This window comes from Gopherus evgoodei, chromosome 3 (assembly GCF_007399415.2).
Source record: "Gopherus evgoodei ecotype Sinaloan lineage chromosome 3, rGopEvg1_v1.p, whole genome shotgun sequence".
In the NCBI taxonomy this organism is placed as follows: Eukaryota; Metazoa; Chordata; order Testudines; family Testudinidae; genus Gopherus; species Gopherus evgoodei.
Genome location: NC_044324.1, coordinates 9,227,117 through 9,238,831, shown reverse-complemented (window position 1 = coordinate 9,238,831; position 11,715 = coordinate 9,227,117). Strand labels below are relative to the sequence as shown.

The following is an 11,715-nucleotide window of genomic DNA, read 5'->3' as shown; positions in this document are numbered from 1 at the left end:
TCAATGATCTGTGTATCTATGAGACAGCTGCAAAAAGGCCAGTGGAATTTTTAGCTGCAAGTTCAGAGACCTCCTGTCCAGGGGCAGCCAGGGAACGTGTATACTCTGCCCGGCCTGGAGCAAGTTCTGTTCTGGTCCCTTCACAGGCAGAAGGGTAATGAGGTGCTGGAGGGAGCTGGGATGCACAAAGGCCGTTCACGGGCTGGGGGGCGGGATTGAGCAGGACTGATGATCTGGGCAGCATGGATCAGTGGTGGCTGGAGGGAGCACAGCTATGCTGGGCTCGAGGGCAATGCCGGCTCCTCCTGAGCAGTGAACGTCTCCATGGACCAAGAGCCCTGGGGAGGGACAGCAGGGAACTGGACTGGATGATCCAACATCTCCACAGCCCTTCTTTCAGCAACGGCCTGTAGGAAACTCAGACATCAGTCCTTCTCCTCGCTCTGCCCCCAATCCTGATCCACGCAGAAGGCCCAGGGGGGAGGAAGGGCACAGAGAGGGAACAAGGAGCAACTGAGTTTCCAACCCAGGCGCTTTGCTTCTCTGGCATCCCTCAGCGCAAAGCACACAAGCTGCCAGAGACAGGTGCAGTGCTGGCACCCGCCCAGCACATTGTGCGGCCGTTACCCTGAAGGGAAGAGGAGAGCTGGGTAGGGCCTGAGGTGTTTGGGTGTCAGTCTTGCCTCTTGGACCCAGGGGTCAAATCAGGGACTCAGTAAAGACAAATGAGCTCAGGAGGTTTGTCCCTACTGCCCATTTCTACACATCCCCAAGCCATCCCGCCGCAGCAGTGCCAGCTCTCTGTGGTGTCGTGGGAGGGAGCCCGAGACTGGAGCCTGCAGACCAGGAGCCAGGTGCAACAGGAAAGGCAGCAGTGGGTTGGGGAACCCACTACGCAATCAGCTCCTCACATTCTCCTATGGTCTCGTAACCTGTAAAGGGTTAAAAGATTAAACAGACGGACTCAGTTCTCCCTGCTTCCTGCCCCACCTCCTGCAAAAGAGCCAAGGACAAAGGTGCGGCTAAGTTTTCTGGGCTTTTAGTTTGAAAAAGTATTGATTGAAAGTGTACAACAGAGCGAGGTGCAACGGCGGCACCCGATCCAGATTGTTCCACAAATAAAAACAGAACGGGCCTTAAATAAAGGGGGCACAGATTAAAAAACCTCAACAAGTGAAAAAGTTCTTCCCCTCCAAACAGAATAGTCACAGGCACAAAAATGGCGACACCTACATGGAGACAATGTTGGGACATCCATACTCTAACCACTAACGTGCTGCTCACCTCCGCCGGGGCTCCTGTGTCCGCGGAGCTGAAGCCAGCCCCGCTCAGCAGCTCTGCTGTTGGTTCACTCTTTGGAATGGTTACAAATGAACGACATGCCCTGATAACCCACCCCACCCTTGTCCAGGACACAGACAAACGAGGCCTCTGCTAAGGCTAAAAAAAAAAAAGGATGAGACTTTGGAGTCTCGAGTTCAGCTTGTTTAAGAAACGAGTCTGGGGAGTGCATGACAAGTCTCTGTGCTGGGCCTGCTAGTCCCGCTTGGCCTTCTTGCTGCTGTCACTGCCGTTCTCCTCCCTCGCTGCCTGGGCCTCTGCCGCTGTCAGTTTCCGTTTTCCACTGTCGGTGTGGGCTTGCATGGAGCGTGGGTTGAAGCAGATAATGATGCAGGTCATGTTATCGCAGCCGGTGCCGTCCCCTGAGGTGTCGGGAGCCAAGCACTGATCCAGCAGCTGAGAGGGAACAGGACAAAGTTAACAGCACACGGGGAGCAGCCAGTAGGACGCCAACCTCACACGCAGCCGAGGAGTCCAAGGGAGCCGCTCACTCACTGGCTGACTCCCGGCTCCGGGCCCAGGCCCAGGCTCCAGCTCCTCCCAGACGAGGGAAAGGGACAGCTTAAGGCAGTGCTCAGTGCCTTGGGAGGCCGTCAGGCAGAGCCAGCGATAGGCATGAGCAGACCAGGCAATTGCTTAGCACCCGGAACACCTCCAAGGGGCCCCCTGTTCATTATTAGTATGTGTTGAGGGGCACCCCTCAAATATCCCGATGTGCTGACCACCTCTGCTAGCAGGGCCTTATGCTGCTCAGCACTGCCACCTGTGGATGTTCAGAACAACACTAGGAAGGCAAAAACAATGAGAAGTTTTTGTGGCCCCTTAGAGACTAACAAATTTGTTTGGGCATAAGCTTTCGTGGGCTAGAACCCACTTCATCAGCTGTGTGCAGTGAAAAATACAGTAAGCAGTATATATATACAGCACATGAAAAGATGGGAGTTGCCTTACCAAGTGGGGGGTCAGTGCTAACGAGGCCAATTCAGTCAGGGTGGATGTGGCCCATTCTCAAAAGATCTCCCTGGACATTCAACAACAGACTTAAAAGTGGCCATTCTTCAACAAAAAAACTTCAAACACAGACTTCAATGAGAAACTGCAGAACTGGAATTAATTTACAAACTGGACACCATCAAATTAGGCCTGATTAAAGTGGCTGGGTCACTACAAAATTTTTTTTTCCCCCTCTGTTGATACACTTTCTTGTCAACTGTTGGGAATGGGCCACATCCACCCTGATTGAATTGGCCTCGTGAGCAGTGACCCCCTACTTGCTAAGGCAACTCCCATCTTTTCATGTGCTGTATATATATATACTGCTTACTGTATTTTCCACTCCATGTATTTGATGAAGTGCGTTATAGCCCACAAAAGCTTATGGCCAAATAAATTCGTTAGGCTCTAAAGTGCCAGCAGGACTTCTCGTAGTTTTGGCTGATACAGACTAACACGGCTACCCCTCTGAAACTAGGAGGCAGATAAAGTTGTTGGGTCCGTGTGGATTTCGTCACCATCCAGCAATGAGTGGACCCGAGTAACTCTCCCCGCAGGGAGTCACTGCCCAGCGAGCGTGCAAATGCCCGGCGAGCTGAGGAAGCCCATCCAGGAAAGGGCAGCTGGAATCAGGCTGCTTACCTCTTCTACTATGGAGGAGAGAGGCCTCAGGTCCCCGTTCTCATCCTTCTGGCTGATCTTGGCCTGGATGAAATCCACCACTTCCTGGCTGCTCATCACATTCCTGCCAGCAGAGCGGGTGACGGGTCAGAGTGGCTGGCAGGCCAAGGGAAGAGTGCCCTGCAGCTGACGGCAGGGAGGTCTGGTTCTGCTGTGCTATGGCGGAGAGCACTGGCTCGCTGAATGGGAGGGGCAGGGTGCGCACCAAGACAGATGTTAAAGGAGATCCCCTCATTCAGGGGCCATGGGCATTGTGGAGCGCACTGTGCCATCCTCTGCCCAGGGAATGGCACCCCACTGGGGACAGCCTGCCTTGGGCTCTTTGATGAGCTATCCCAGAGGCCCCTAACCCTTACTGAGGTGTCACGGGGATATGCACCTGGCCTGCTGCCCCATGCAAAGGCTGGGGCAGGATCCATCCCATAGGGGCTTCTGATCCTCTGGTGCTCACCAGATTCCGTCGCATGCGATAACCATGAAGTCGTGTTCCTCGTTTATTGTCAGCACCTTGATGTCGGGTAAGGCCGAGATCATCTGCTCTTCCGGGGGCAGGTTCTTGTTCCGTTTGTAGAAGTGGTCGCCTGGCAAGAGAGGGGAAGGTCAGTGCCAGCACAGTCTCCTCCAGCTACGCAGCCCTGACTGCTGGGGAGGGGCTGCCTGAGAGCCCAGGCCAGCACTCCCACAGGCAGGAGGGGACAACCCCCCACCTGTCGCAGACTGAGGTCAGTGTTTGAGCTGGAGCATGAGACCAGCTCAGCAGAGCCTGGCACTTAACTGCTACAATGCTGAAGAAGAGCGAGAACCCCAAAACAGTGTGTCGCCAGCCCAGCCACACATCTCTCCACCGCCTGTGCTTTTAGGAGCACAAACAGACACTGCTCATGCGGACCAGACCAGGGTCCATTTAGTCCAGTGTCCTATCTCTGACAGGGGCCAGCGCCAGCTGCTTCAGGGGAAGGTGCAGTGACCAGGCGGCCTGCCCCAGGGGAAGGTTCCCCCAGCCCCAGTAGTTAGAGGCTCATGCTCTGGGGCAAGAGGGTTCATGGCCAGTTCAGAACTCTGGTTTGAGGGTTAGTATTTCCTCTGATAATTCCGGATATTCCCCATTCCTAGAGAAACATCTACCTTCTTGCTGAATCCCGCTAGGCTCTTAGCCTCAGCTATGTCATGTGACGGAGTTCCACAGGCTCCTTGTGCCTTTTCAGGGTCCCCATCATTTAAACAGACACTGCTGATCTTCCTTTCTCTCAACCATGCATTGCTTTAGAAACTTTAATCACGTCCCTCCTCATCCATCTCCTTTGCACGAGGACAAACCCCTCTGCACAGAAGAGATTTCCCCAAGTCCTTGACCGTTCTTGCTGCCCTTCTCTAACCCCTGTAGCTGTGCAACACCCTGTTTAGGAGGATGAGGAGAACCCCACATGGTGTTCAGATGAGCCCACACCACTAATTAGGGAATACACCACCCCATGCCTTATACATCCCAGGATTGTTTGCTTTTCTCACCACTCCTGGCTCACGCCTACCATGCCTTGGGCCCCATCTAAATCATCCATCACTCACAAATCCACCATGAAGCAGGCGGTCTGCGTGCACGTGCCATCCCCTCAGCTGCAGGGTGCCCTGGCCGGCCTCCTGGATTCACTCACCGATTGCCCTGGAGAGGTTGAGACCCCCGTTCACTCTCCCATCCATGGTGACCTTGCCCCCGGCGTTCTTTATCCTCGCCAGCTCCAGCTCATCCTCCGGTTTGTGGTCATAGGACATGTCCACAGCTTTGCCACCCTCCGACACCACGCAGCGAGAGTCTCCAGCATTGGCTACGATCAGCTGTTTCCCCCGGATAAGGGCTACCACGGCCGTCGTCCCGCTGTCAGAGCCAGGCTGAGAGGCAAGGGGTTTGGTGAGACTTCTTCTCAGATACATAATGCTCCTAGCCCTAAAGTAGCTATTCAGGGAGAGATGGTACAAACCAGCCCAGGAGCTCTTACAGGACATCGGCTGTACCAGACCTCGCCTTTCAAGGTGCAGGGCCCAAAGAGGGGGCCACCGCAGGAGGCGAGGGAAGGGGTGTGAAAGGAACAGAGCATGGCTAAGTTTTCCCAGGAGTGGGCCACCTCAGATTTAACACATCGTCCTAGGACCACCAGTGAGCTCAATAGCATGGCCTGCAGCTGTCCTCTCCTGCAGCAACTCCAGCCTCAGCCAGCCCCAAGCAGGGGCTGCACTGCATTGCAGAGGCAAGGATGGAGGCTTCTGCAGTCTCCATCTCACTGCACCTAGCTGCAGCTCCCGCCCAGCTGTGAATGCCGTCCTCAGCCTGCTGGCTGGCTGGAGAGCTGCTAATTACTAGCATTTGTTGTGTGCAGGTGAGACACACAGCCGGGCCGGCTGATCCTGAGGAATTGCCGTGCTGTTCTGCAGTACGTCTGATCAGATAAGCTAGCAGCGGAGTCCCCCTTTGCAGCATCTCCCCTGCTGCCCCACAGCTCAGGCCCCATTCCAAACCCTCCACCGCCTCCAGGTGGGAAGACACCTGCTTCAGGCTACATGCTCCGCCGCAGGAAAGCTGTGTAGAAAATCCCTGGGCTGCACAGAGCCTCCATGGCCAAGGGGCATTCTCTGGCTCCCAAGTGATTCGCGGGTGCTCCCCAGCACAGGACTAACAAAGAGAAGGCAGAAATGGGATGTGCACCTCCTCTTTCCCCTCCATGCCTGGTAACATCATCTCTTCCTCTTCGTCCTCATCCTCCTCAGCCTCTTCTGTGTCATCTTCATCCTCTTCATCCTCTGCCTCCTCACTGCTGTAGCCATCTTCATCCTCACTGCACTCCTACAGACACGAGAGACGCCATGAGAGAGCAGGAGTGCCCGGCTCCAAGCACACAAGCCCCTCCAGGAGGATGCACAAGATGAGCTCAGCAAGAGGGAGCCAATGACCCAGCAGGTCGTCTCTCATTCTCTGGTGTGTATGAGCTGGGCAGCAGGTAGCAGCTCCCAGCTCATGCACTGGCCAGACCACAGCGTCTGCAGCACCCTCCTTCCACAGGCCCGCTGCGAGGTGGGGCAGACACAGGCATCAGCCTGCAAATCCCATCTTGACGGCAGGCCTGGGGCAGCCCGATGCTCTTACAACCCTTAAAGAATGTGGAGAGAGAGAGAAAGAGTCATTCCCCACCCCCAGGAAGGGCAGCTGCCTCTGAGCTCTGGCGCCTACCTCACTGTCCTCCTCCTCTTCTCCCTCATCTGACTCATCCTCACTGTCTTCAAAAAATTTGGACTTGGTCGTGCCCTGGGGCTTTCCAGTGGAGGAGCAGGAGGGCCCTGCCTCCCCCGTGGAGGAAGTGACCGTCTCTTTGCCCCTCCCCACTTCGGCCTGCTTTGCAGCACAGCTGTTGTTCCCAGCATCAGCTCCGTGGGAGGTGGAGGAAATGCCCGTGGCCTTGTCATCTGGCTTCCCGTTCTTCCTCTCTCTGTGCTCAGCCAGCTCTCCCAGGCTGCTTTCTCCATTCACGCTCGCCTCCCCGCCATGCTCCTGGCCCATCTCCTCAGCCGGAGGGAGTGGCTTGTTTCTGAGGTTCTTGATGCAGTTCTGTCCATAGCGAGTCAGCAGCTCCTCTATGGTCATTGTGGCTTCTTCATGCAGAAGAGCCGCTTCCTCGTTGTCAACTGCAAGAGAAAGGGGAAGTCAGAGCAGGAAATGCCGCCTGTGGGGTGGCAGCAGCAGCACAGGTTTGGCTCCAAGCTGCACTAGCCAAGAGATGCCTGAGGTTGCAGCAGTGCCCGCACTAGGCCGGGCATTCCACGCACACACACGGGAGACAGCTGCCCCCACCCGCTCCCAGACCAAGCAGTGGGGAGGGTGACCATCACACTCACACAGCTGATAGGCACAGCGCACACACTGGGCTGTATGGACACACAGCAGCCAGCTCCCAGCTGCTAAGCCAGGTGATGCTCACTGGCCAACGTCATGGACACAGTGGCCACCAAGGAGGAATTCGCCAACGGAAGCTCAGCTCGAGGTGCTGGGGGTGAGCTTGCAAGTGAGAAGAGCTGACGCTGGCCAAGCGTTTGGGTTTTGTTTGAAGGTCTGTGGTGATGCCGAGTGCTGGGACACTGGCTGGTCTGTTTCCTTGCACAGGTCAGACACCACAAACGGGAAAGGCTAAGCTTCGAGGGCCAAGTCGCTCCGCAGGGCTCTGGCACAGGTCGCTCACCCACCTGAGAACCAGGCGCTGGGGCCATGGGGAAACGTGAGACGCTAAGACACACCCTTCCCAAACACCAAATTGGGGCCAGCAGTTCAAGGGGGAATCTTGCTGCTTCCCTGAAGCTGCCGTTTTGCTAGTTTTTACTTTATTAGTCAGCTCAAAGATGGGAAGTGAAACAACTCTACCCAGAGTGCTGCCAGATGCAGAGAGCAAACTAAAGGGCTTCCCCCACAGGTGAAGGAACCCAGGTTCCTCGGCACTTGCAGAAAAATGCCGGGATCCAGTGTGGGTGCCCCTTTACATTCACTCGAAGGCTGGAAGCGAGTAATTCTCGTTTCCTGGCTGGGGCTTTGCTCCTTGTCCTGACAGACATGCACACATGGGAAAGCACATCTGCTTCTTTGAATGAAAAAGGCAGAGTCTTGGGCCAGTCACCTGGGGGGTCTTGAGTTCACCTCCGTCCCACCACTTGTCCATCCATGACCCCCCCACCCTGGAGCTGCAAGCTTGGGACACTGCTGCCCATTTCACTGACACCACATCTCATCTCAGACCCGTATTGCCATGGCCCAGAAAGCTCGAACCCTTGGCTGGAGCAGAGCACCTGCTGCAGATATGCCCAAGGGAGGGGCCCACGGAAGGCGTGTGTCAGTTAAACGAGCAAGCTTGAAAAACAGCTCCGACTCCGCCATGCCCGCCCGGGAGGCGCCTCGAGGAGAGCGCTAAGTTAGCTCCAGCTGCACTCTGTTTAACTGGCTCCTTTAAAGAACAAACCCTTCCCCAGCAGTCACTGCCCTTCCCACCCTCCCCCCACGGCTGGTGGCCAGCACCTCAGTGCTCAGCCTCAGATACTGGCTGGGCACATGCTTCACTTACCATCATCTTCATCAGCCACTTTCTCTTTCCCCTCGTCGTCATCCTGGGGCCGCCCAGCGATCTGAGCGAGCTCCTTAATCACCTCCTCTGTGGTCAGCTTGGCATCGATGGCCAGGAAGGCATCCTCCAGAGCCTACAGACAGACAGACACCACAGGGGCTGCATGCTGTTCAGGGGAGCGCCTGCCCACCCGCCCTGCCCTCTCTCAGCAGCACTGGGATCCCATCACGTCCCCAGCCCCTTCAGGAGAATCACTGAGGTGACTGGCCAGGTTTGCCAGAGAGCGCATGGGGCAGATGGGATGGCACTGGGGAGGGTCAGCATGAGAACAACCCCTCATTTCTATAGGTCACTGGCTTTGCCAGACTGGCCTGTGCTCAGGACATGCCGCCTAATGCCTCTTCTCCGAAAGCTCCACTCTGCCATCGCTGTGAGTCTCAAGGAGCTGCATTTCTCTCACTTACACTGCTGCCCATCAGTCCGATTCCTGCATTGATCCAGGAGGAGACTGAAAACCAGGGCAGCTCTGTGGGGATATGGAGAGCAGAGAGGGGGACTCTCTGCAGCGAACACAAGGCATGAGCCAGAAATGAGCACGGCTCTCAGTAACTTCAAGGGAGCTAAAGAAGGGAGGCGGAACAGTTGAACAACAAGGCCAACAGCTAGTGAGCAGAAGACCCAAGGTGGAGAAAGGAAGAAAGCTTCCCTGGGAGAATAACCAGTCCTTGGGACAGCCTCCGAGGGAGGGGCTGGGCAATCCCAGATGACAGCGGGATCTGGGTGGGGACTAGATGCCCAGAGAAGCCTGTTCTCTTGCCTTGATGCCTACACTTATCCACTGTGGTGCCAGGCTCTTACCTTCTGTAGTTTGCCTTCCTTGTACGCCTTCTGGTCCTTGATTATCTCTGGGAGATACTTGGCACAATACAGGGCAACCTCTTCCCCTGAAAGAGAGCAGAGGCTGCTTGAAAATCCTGCTCCTCCCATTGGCCCTGCGCACAGAGCGAGCTGAGCTGTGACAGCCTGAGGGAAATCTGGGGCCTCCAGCCAGGATGGAGGTCAGTGCAGGAGGAGGAGACAGCAACCAACTGCAGAGGGGAGGTCGCTAGTGGGATATCTCAGGGCTTGGCGCAGGGGCCTCCGCTTTCCAAGGAGCTGCACCGCCGAGGTGGTAGGACTGGCTGCTGCCACTGGAGACACCATCAGTATGACAAGCCTTGGGACCCCAGCAAATCTCCAAGGCTTTTCACCCTTCATTGGGGGCTGGCCAGGTTCCAAGGGGCCTCCACTGTTCTCAGGCCAGTCCCACCTGGAGAGCCGAGCTTTGATATTGCAGCTGGGGAAAGGGGGCTTCTGCTCAATGCAGATAATCTGGGAGGTGCCATGTTTCCAGCATGCAGGGGGCAGCCAGTGAGTGTTCACATACAGGAGCGCCTGCCCCAGCGCAAGAGGAAGGAGATGCTCCAATTAACGAGGGAGACTGTGGTCCTAATGGGCAGAGCGGAGTCCTACTGGGAGAGGAAGGAAAGAAATGCAGGAGGCGACGATAGGAGAAGCAAGCCACAGGGCCAGACATGGAAGGAGGAGAAATTCTCTGAGTTGCATGTAACAGACCCACGGCCTGCACATAAGCATACAGATTATTTCACTCCTGAACCAGCTGTCAGCTACTTGACACCACGACTCCTCCTTGGGGGTGCCTGGGTAACCAGTGCCGCCAAGCAGACCACAGGGCCATGGTTCAGATGACAGGTGGGCCCCCCCAAGAGAAGACGGCACTGACATGGCAGCAGTGACCACTAACTCCTGGAGTCAGCTCATCCAGTGGGACTTGGCAGAACGCAGAGCGGGGCAGGGAAGCAGTCCAGTGAAAAGCTCTGATGGGAGAGGTGAGGAGCAGCCCCTCTGGTCTGGAAGGGAAGGGCCAGAAATCTGAGTGGGAGAAGGAACTACCCTGGGAATGGAGAAGGGGTAAGCAGCCAGACAAGAACATGCCAAGAATGCAGGGAAAGCAGAAGGGCAGCGAGAATGCAGACAAAGGGTGACGGCAGGGTCCCCCCAAGGTGATGGCGCTGTTAGGGGAAGTAAGGAATCAATGGCAAACACAAAGCTCTTTCAAACCCGTCTGGAGGAGGGGAGAACTGGGCAACCGGCAAGGAATGGAAACCCTGTGAAAACCGCTTTGGCTAAAGGCGATGCATCAGAGGTCGGATGATACAGACCCGTCCAGTCAGACCATATTCACCCTGAGCGGCAGAGAGAATCGGCACCCCCGTTTCCAGTCTGTTCCAGAGTGGAGATTGGAGCCTGGCCCTCCCACATCCCTGGTGAGTACTGTAACCATTGAGCTAGAAGATAGCGTGGGGGAAAGGGATCAACAACAGTGACACAGACAGTGACCATCTTGGGGTGGCGACTTTAAATGGGTGAACAGGATGTCCCAGGTAACCACAGGCCTATCAGACAGACATCAGTCCTGGCCAGAACAACAGAACAGCTGATACAGGACTCAATTTATAAAGCATTAAAGGACAGCGCACCAAATGACTAGAATGTAATGCTGATTTTTAAAATGGGCTCCAGAGGCGATCCCGGCCAGTGGTTACAGGCCAGTGAGCCTAACTTCAGGACTCCGCAAACTAGCAGAAATCATAGTAAAGAACAGAATTATCAAATACCGAGTTAAACACAGTTTATTGGGGAAGAATCAACACAGCTTTTCTAAAGGGAAATCATGCTTCATCAATCTATTAGAATTCTTTGAGGGGGTCAACAAGCATGTGGCCAAGAGTGATCCAGTAGTTAGAGTGTACCTGGACTTTCAGAAAGACTTTGACAAGGTCCCTCAACAAACACTTTTAAGGAAACTTATGCTATGGCTACACAAGAGAGCACTGATGCAGCTACACCACTCCGGAGGGCTCTCCTGTCGGCTTAACTTCTCCAGCCCCTGCAAGAAGCTCTCCCGCCGACACAGCACTGTCCACACTGGCATAAGTTATGGCGCTTAGAAGGGTGGCTAATTCACATCCATGAGCAACATAACTTATGTTGACTTAAGCTGTAGTGTAAACAGAGCCTAAACTGTCATGGGATTAGAGGGAAGGTTCTCTCATGGATCAGTAACTTGTTAAAAGACAGGAAACAAAGGGTAGGAATAAATGGTCAGTTGTCACAATGCACAGAGATAAATACCGGGATCCCCCAAGGATCTGTACAAAGACCTGTGCTGTTTAACAAATTAATTGCTGATCTGGAAGAAAGAGTGAACTGTGAAGAGGAAAAGTTTGCAGATGATACAGAGTTACTCGAGATAGTTAAGTTCAAAGCTGCCTACAAAAAGTTCCAGGGGGAATCTCTCAAAACTGGGTGATTGAGCAGGAAAATTTGAGCAGATGAAATTCAACATTGATAAGTGCACAGTAACGCCTGATGGGTTCAAAATTAGCTGTTATCACTCAAGAAAGATCTTGGAGTCACATTGAATAGTTCTCTGAAAACTTCAGCTCACTGCGCATCAGTGGTCAAAAAGGTTAACAGAATGGTAGGAACCATTAGGAAAGTGATAGAAACTAAGACTGAAATTATCATAATGCCCCTAAGTACG

The 11,715-nt window shown here is 54.6% G+C and overlaps 1 protein-coding gene across 1 annotated transcript in view; it reads right to left on the bottom strand.

Annotated features, from left to right (window-relative positions):
• Positions 1–1,023: 1,023 nt before the first annotated feature.
• PPM1G (protein phosphatase, Mg2+/Mn2+ dependent 1G) overlaps positions 1,024–11,715 on the bottom strand; it is a 28,323-nt gene continuing 17,631 nt past the window's right edge. The window contains exons 3-10 of the mRNA XM_030554951.1: positions 8,967–9,052; positions 8,109–8,241; positions 6,236–6,687; positions 5,714–5,851; positions 4,668–4,902; positions 3,467–3,596; positions 2,977–3,079; positions 1,024–1,737 (exon numbers count right to left, since the gene is read on the bottom strand). Coding sequence (XP_030410811.1) covers positions 1,537–1,737; positions 2,977–3,079; positions 3,467–3,596; positions 4,668–4,902; positions 5,714–5,851; positions 6,236–6,687; positions 8,109–8,241; positions 8,967–9,052 — 1,478 coding nt within the window. The 3' untranslated portion in view covers positions 1,024–1,536. The remainder of the gene's footprint in view (positions 1,738–2,976; positions 3,080–3,466; positions 3,597–4,667; positions 4,903–5,713; positions 5,852–6,235; positions 6,688–8,108; positions 8,242–8,966; positions 9,053–11,715) is intronic.